At 47.1% G+C, this 7,752-nt stretch overlaps 1 protein-coding gene across 1 annotated transcript in view; it reads left to right on the top strand.

The window, feature by feature from the left end:
* Positions 1-3,826: 3,826 nt before the first annotated feature.
* The window catches only part of tmeff1a (transmembrane protein with EGF-like and two follistatin-like domains 1a), a gene marked incomplete at both ends in the record, with an annotated part of 41,533 nt that continues 37,607 nt past the window's right edge, over positions 3,827-7,752 (top strand). Inside the window, one exon of the mRNA XM_079220879.1 lies at positions 3,827-3,974. Coding sequence (XP_079077005.1) covers positions 3,827-3,974 — 148 coding nt within the window. The remainder of the gene's footprint in view (positions 3,975-7,752) is intronic.

Genomic DNA, 7,752 nt, shown 5'->3' with positions numbered 1-7,752 from the left:
CTCTGCCGGCTGCAGGCGGCGATGGCGCTCGGGAGAGAGGTTATAGAGCTGCCGGCGTGGAACCAACCACGTCCAACGGCCCCGCAGAGGCCTCGCATCCACCGCCGCCATGTGAGAGAAGAGAAACGTGTGATGGAGACAACAGACTAACAGCAGCTGCATGAAAAGCTGGCGCGCCAAATTAGTCCACTGGTCTGCTGTGGTGCGTTGGAAATAAATGGAGCTGTGAGCCCGTCCGAGCTGTGTAAATATTAATCCGGTCAACATGAAGGGTTTAATGAGTCGTGGTGGGTCCTGTTTGAACAACCGGCTCGATGACTTTTAAAGGATTCCACAGAGGAAGAGTTTAATGTTTCTTTAAACCATTGCCCAATCAGAAAGCTTCCTTTTCTTTTAAAGGGTAACTTTGGTATTTTTCTTCCTGGTCCAGTGCTGAAGGAGAGCCAGCAGCTTGAGGTCCCTAACCCTGGTCTAACCCCACTCCCTGGTCTAACCCTGCTCCCTGGTCTAACCCCACTCCCTGGTCTAACCCTGCTCCCTGGTCTAACCCCACTCCCTGGTCTAACCCTGCTCCCTGGTCTAACCCTGCTCCCTGGTCTAACCCTGCTAGTTTTTCTCTGTCTCAGGTGGGACCATGCAGAGGACCCGGTGGAGTTGCCTCCTGATCCTCCTCATGGTCTTCCTCGTAGTCTTCCTCGTGGTCTCCTCGTGGTCTTCATCGTGGTCCTCCTCATGGCCTTCCTCGTGGCCTTCCTCGTGGTCTCCTCGTGGTCTCCTCGCGGTCCTCCTCGCGGTCTTTCTCGCAGTCTTCCTCGCGGTCTTCCTCGTGGTCTCCTCGTGGTCTGCCTCATGGTCTCCTTGTGGTCTCCTCGTGGTCTGGTCTCCTCGTGGTCTCCTCGTGGTCTGGTCTCCTCGTGGTCTTCCTCGTGGTCCTCCTCATGGTCTCCTCGCGGTCTTCCTCATGGTCTCCTCGTGGTCTGGTCTCCTCGTGGTCTTCCTCGTGGTCCTCCTCGTGGTCTCCTCGCGGTCTTCCTCGTGGTCTCCTCGTGGTCTCCTCGTGGTCTTCCTCGTGGTCTCCTCGTGGTCTCCTCGTAGTCTTCCTCGTGGTCCTCCTCGTGATCTCCTCGTGGTCTCCTCGTGGTCTTCCTCGTGGCCTTCCTCGTGGTCTCCTCGTAGTCTTCCTCGTGGTCTCCTCGTGGTCTTCCTCATGGTCTCCTCGCGGTCTTCCTCGTGGTCTGGTCTCCTCGTGGTCTTCCTCGTGGTCCTCCTCGTGGTCCTCCTCGTGGTCTCCTCGCGGTCTTCCTCATGGTCTCCTCGCGGTCTTCCTCGTGGTCTGGTCTCCTCGTGGTCTTCCTCGTGGTCCTCCTCGTGGTCCTCCTCGTGGTCTCCTCGCGGTCTTCCTCGTGGTCTCCTCGTGGTCTTCCTCGTGGTCTCCTCGTGGTCTGGTCTCCTCGTGGTCCTCCTCGTGGTCTCCTCGTGGTCTCCTCGTAGTCTTCCTCGTGGTCCTCCTCGTGGTCTCCTCGCGGTCTTCCTCGCGGTCTTCCTCGTGGTCTCCTCGTAGTCTTCCTCGTGGTCCTCCTCGCGGTCTTCCTCGTGGTCTCCTCGTAGTCTTCCTCGTGGTCCTCCTCGTGGTCCTCCTTGTGGTCTTCCTCATGGTCTCCTCGTGGTCCCCTCGTGGTCTTCCTCGTGGTCTCCTCGTGGTCTCCTCGTAGTCTTCCTCGTGGTCCTCCTCGTGGTCTCCTCGTGGTCTTCCTCGTGGTCTCCTCGTAGTCTTCCTCGTGGTCCTCCTCGTGGTCTCCTCATGGTCTTCCTCGTGGTCTTCCTCGTGGTCTCCTCGTAGTCTTCCTCGTGGTCCTCCTCGTGGTCCTCCTCGTGGTCTTCCTCGTGGTCTCCTCGTAGTCCTCCTCGTGGTCTCCTCATGGTCTCCTTGTGGTCTCCTCGTGGTCCTCCTCGTGGTCTTCCTCATGGTCTCCTCATGGTCTCCTTGTGGTCTCCTCGTGGTGGTCCTCATGGAGTTAGTGACCCCTGCTCTATGACTTGCAGGGTCGGTCTTTCGTAAAGTGAGCCGGGCAGCCAAAGTCATCTGGGCCTGCAACTTTTCTTTCCAAATGTAAAGCTCGGTCGGTCTGATGGCATCACTTGCAGCGCCAGCTATAGTTGTTGGGGAAAACCTAGGTTATCAGTGGCCTTTCCTTTGCTGGAATATAGTTCCTTATAGAAGTCCCAGAAGTAAACGATTATCTCCTTTTGGGTTAGTAAAACCCTTCAAGGGACGGGTGTGGCCGATGCCCCGAACAAATAAACCATGAAGGCAACGTGAGTTGACCTGTAATCGGTTGTAATTCTCTGCCCATGAGGTGACGAGGCTTTGCTTCACGATCCTCCCTCTCCTAAAAAAAATATTATGTTTTTAAAAAGTTATGATGTGATTTATTTATTTTCAGGATCACAGAGGCCTTTTTAAAAGCAGACAAGCACTTCGAGGTCGAAGGCTCGGGAGGAAAGATGTTCACGCTCTCCACAGCCATAGACGACATGGAGGCCGGGGTTTAGACCGTCGTGAGACAGGTTAGTTTTACCTTTCTACAGGTCTGTAGGAACTGCACACGTGTTACAGCGTTAACATATGAAGTATATGCTTCATGTGTAAACGCTGCATTCTCTCTACTGACCACCAGGGGGTGACTCCTCTGGTTGTATAGAAGTATATGTAAATTACTCTACTTCTCTCTTGATTTATTCCCTCAGTAAACATTGTAAACATGAGTTTATGTCTCAATCTCTAGTTTCAAGTCTTCTTCAATACAGCATGATGTTCATTTATAAATTATGGTCATTTAGTTTAGTCTTTAGTTAAGTCTTCAGTTTAGTCTTTAGTTTAGTCTTCAGTTTAGTCTTTAGTTTAGTCTTCAGGCCTGCTGAACCTGCTGCCACCGCGACCCGACCCCGGATAAGCGGCTGATAATGGATGGATGGATGGTTTAGTCTTCAGTTTAGTCTTTAGTTTCAGGTGAATGTGACACAAAGCTGATCAGGATATGAACTATATTCATAACTAGTTTAAATCCTGCTGCTGAGCTTCATCTCTTTAAATGATGATGATGAGGATGATGATGAGGATGATGTTGACGATGATGATGATGATGATGATGATGATGATGATGATGATGTTTCCGCTGCAGCGCCTTTAAAAATGCTTCATTCTTTCATTCTGTCGCGTTTGCGTTTATTTGTTGTGTGCGCTTCAGGTGTGCGTGCGCGCGTGCGTTAGGGCCCCTCCTCCTCCTCCCACGTGACCGCGCCTCCTCCTCGGTCCGGATCTCTTTGTTGTGGGTCTCTGCTCGCGGCTCTCTTACGCACCGGATCCCCGAGCAGACTCGTCCCGCGACCCGACACCCATCTGCCACGGCCTGGGGGAGGGAGGGAGAGAGACCACGACCAGGACCAGGACTAGGACTAGGACCAGGACCAGGAGGACCCCTATAATAAGCTGTGTTCAGCCACGTAGGCACGCAGAGGGAGCACGGATGGCGCTGGTGCCTCCTCCTCTTCCCGGGACGAACCGGACCGCCTCCGAGGTTTCCTGAGCTCGGACCTCCAGCCAGAGAGGCGGGCATTCCTCCATCTCCAGCCCGCCCGCGGTGCTCTCTCTCCGGCAGCACAGGCAGCCTCACCGGGGTGGAGGAGGCGCAGGAGGCGGCGGCGTGACTGCGCGCCTCCATCCCCTGCACCGAGGGGAGGAGGAGGTTGTCTGTGTGCCGCGTGTCCGGCGGCCGGATACACCACCACCTTCATCACCACCACCAGCTTCACCATCATCTTCATCATGGTGCCGGGCCCTGGTCCGGGTCCCGGTGGGCTCGCCCGGCTCCTGCTCTCCGCCGGCCTGCTGTCTCTGCTGCTCCACCATCCGGAGGCGCGTGCGTCGTACCCGCAGAGCGGCGAGTGCAAAGGCAAAGGGAAGGACTGCACAGGTAAGACCGCTGCGCTCGCACGAGCCGTCATATTTAATAAAGTCCGCGTGCGTGCTGCTCCGTGAAGCTGCAGTCAGACTGCTGTGATGCAATAATCATATCTCCATCTCTAAAGATCATAACCTCTAAAGATGATTCTAATTATAGGCTTCATATGCATATATATATATATATATATATATATATATATATATATATATATATATATATATATATATATATATATATATATATATATATATATATATATATATATCCTCAGTGTGCCGCGGGTGGTCCTCCTTTTTATGGATCAGTTCAACTTGAAGGGTCAGTAGCATTATTGATTTATTGACGGGCTCTGAGCAATAATCAGACATCTTTTTAAACAATTTCCTTCATTAATTTATCACTTTTAAGTTGTTTTAAGTAAAATAAAAAAACATCAACAGCCTCCAGCTTGTTTTCATGTGAAAATGTGTCTCGATTGTTGTGATATTTAAAATTCTTGTTGTTCAAGAAACGATATGCTTCATATTGTATCCACGGCAATAATAACACAACAATAAATAAATCGCACGTCGACAACAAGGAAAGTAGATTATTTATAATGTTTAGAATCAAACCGCGAATCGGTTTTATTCAAAAAACTCGATAGCATCATCATTTCCCAAAGGACAAAATATTCACGTTCTTCATGTCGCGTTAGAGATAAACAACAAAATATCACGAAAAGTAAAAAAACAATATAATATAACATATAAATGTTCTATTAGAATGACTTAAGATACAAAGTATTGACAGGAATTTGCAAATTCCAACTTTTATGTATTCATTCATGTGTCTTTATTTAATAATAGTCACATTTAAGGACAATGAGTGTTTAAAATGATGAAATCCTTTACAGGCGTGTTGATGCTCCGACATGGGTTGTAGTCCTTGCTCGTTCCATCCTGCATGAACATCTATTAATATTCATAAACTCCTCGTAGTGTTCTCCCTCTTTAGCTTTTATTAAATATTTAAAAGGCAGAAAACAGCAGTCGTGTAAATGAGTGTTAGCCGTCACTCAGGAGTCTCATGTTTCATGGATGAAGCTCTGAGTCGCTCACATCGTTTTCTGCAGGGGAAAATACAAAATACACGCAAAATAAAACCCAAAACAGCCAGAAAGCCTCGCCGATAACTGACTGCACCGCTCAAAAAGACTGTTGATGCTCAGAAATGAGGAGGAAAGAAGAAGAAGGCTTTTGGCTTGGGGCACTTTGTTGGAAGCGGCTGCTGTGTTCAGGGTCTGACGGGAAAACGCAGTCTCGAACCTTTATAATAATACCGTAATTCACCGGTATTAAGACTCAGCGTCTGAAGCCCGGAGTGTTGAGTTCATCACTTGATGCCCGACCCTCCGGGTTCCAGCCGGATCGGCGAGTCCTTTAAAAAAACAACTCAGTCTTCAATCAGGTCGGCTGTTAAGTGCTGCTTTTTATTTAGTCTCGCTTTGAGAAGTCTGGTTCTGAAGTCTGACTCTGAGAAGTCTGGTTCTGAAGTCTCGCTTTAAGAAGTCTGGTTCTGAAGTCTCGCTTTAAGAAGTCTGGTTCTGAAGTCTGACTCTGAGAAGTCTGGTTCTGAAGTCTCGCTTTAAGAAGTCTGGTTCTGAAGTCTGACTCTGAGAAGTCTGGTTCTGAAGTCTCGCTTTAAGAAGTCTGGTTCTGAAGTCTCGCTTTGAGAAGTCTGGTTCTGAAGTCTCGCTTTGAGAAGTCTGGTTCTGAAGTCTCGTTTTAAGAAGTCTGGTTCTGAAGTCTGACTCTGAGAAGTCTTGTTCTGAAGTCTCGCTTTAAGAAGTCTGGTTCTGACGTCTCGGTTTGAGAAGTCTGGTTCTGAAGTCTCGCTTTGAGAAGTCTGGTTCTGAAGTCTGACTCTGAGAAGTCTGGTTCTGAAGTCTCACTTTGAGAAGTCTGGTTCTGAAGTCTCGCTTTGAGAAGTCTGGTTCTGAAGTCTCGTTTTAAGAAGTCTGGTTCTGACGTCTCGGTTTGAGAAGTCTGGTTCTGAAGTCTGGTTTTAAGAAGTCTGGTTCTGAAGTCTGACTCTGAGAAGTCTGGTTCTGAAGTCTCGCTTTAAGAAGTCTGGTTCTGGCGTCTCGGTTTGAGAAGTCTGGTTCTGAAGTCTCGCTTTGAGAAGTCTGGTTCTGAAGTCTGACTCTGAGAAGTCTGGTTCTGAAGTCTCACTTTGAGAAGTCTGGTTCTGAAGTCGCGCTTTAAGAAGTCTGGTTCTGAAGTCTCATGCTGAGATTGTTAGGTTTAATAAAGATGGTTACTTAGTCAGGTTTAATAAAGATGGTGGACGTGTCTGACTTTCGCATCTCACAAAGACGTCTGACTCCGTTCTTCATGTCAGATTCTCCCTGAAGTCCCGATATTGTAGTTAAATCAAGTTTTTAACAGTCTAGTTATGAATATTTCAGCATATTTTGTCTATAATTGAGTCCTGGAACATATTTTCTTCAAGCAAATGAAAGAAACACACCCTTCAACGAGTTTCATGCTGAAATTTTCCCAAGATTTCTCTGGAAATTCATGTTTAAAAAAAATCTTCAAACAGCAAAGAAAAAGCAAAAGCTGCTGCACCAGAATGAAGAATGAAACTTGATATTTAGGAAAATACTTCAGACAAGTTGAGTTTCTTTGCCTGCTTTTACAAAATACGACTTTAATTACACAGTTTCAGAAGAACATTTTTTTTTGCGGCCTATCAAGTTTTTTTCTCTGGACACAAATATGTTGTTCAGTCTTTCTGGTCCTCGCTCCTATTTCTAGAATCAGATGACATGAATCAGTTTCTGTGGCTTCTCAGCGCTGATTGTTTTATTATTGTACAGTTTCACTCACAACGTCTTCGTCTCTCTGACTCTTTCTTTTCTGGAAAGTTGACATTCAGTTCCCTGTTTGCGTTCTTCATGTTTGCTTGTCTTTATTTGGGTTTTTGTTCCTCACAGCAAACTGCTTCTGGGCCCTGTTTCTCGTACCTGGCTTACAGAGTTAGCGGGCTAATTGTCAGGATAAGATGACGTAGGTCAGGCTTTTCGGTTTCTCGAAGCAAGCTTAGATAAATCACCATAGCAACACAGCCAAAAATGTAAACCTGCTCCCGGGCAGGTTTACTGAAATTCACTGGATAAGCTGGACACTCCCATGGACAAAAAAGGCAGCTCCCTTCCTCATTGATGAAGGAGCGATATTAGTTATATTAGTTTTATAGGGAGAGAGTTCTTTCAGATCACCAGGATCCATCCTTTACATTATCATGACTTCCTGTACGCGGCGCTATAGATTTTGCCGGCAAGAAATAATTTATTTACGAGAGTTTCTCGAGCCGCGGACATTGATCACCACAGACGCAGCTGATCGCCCGTCTCAGACAGACTATCAGCCGCTGCATGCCGCTGTTCTTAAGTTTATTTAGCTCTTAAGAAACTTATGGATGTGTTGAAAGCACTCATAATTATATGACAGTGTTATTAGTACACCATACATATCATTATTGTAGAACATGATTAAGGTGATCGTGATGAGAATACAGAGAATCACACATAATTTATTTTCACTGCTTCAATTGATTGAATTTCTGATTATGAATAATACATACATACTGATCCGCCCATGCACATATTCAAACTCATATACACATATATAGTACATGATTCATACGTGCATACAGTACATATATCCTCATAAGTATATATTTATTCGTAAATATAATCTGATTGATTTGGGTGATGAAGCACTTCAAATTAGCCGATACA

This window comes from Taurulus bubalis, assembly GCF_910589615.1.
Source record: "Taurulus bubalis genome assembly, chromosome: 1".
NCBI classification, from domain to species: domain Eukaryota; kingdom Metazoa; phylum Chordata; class Actinopteri; order Perciformes; family Cottidae; genus Taurulus; species Taurulus bubalis.
This window is presented reverse-complemented; position numbering and strand designations above follow the sequence as displayed.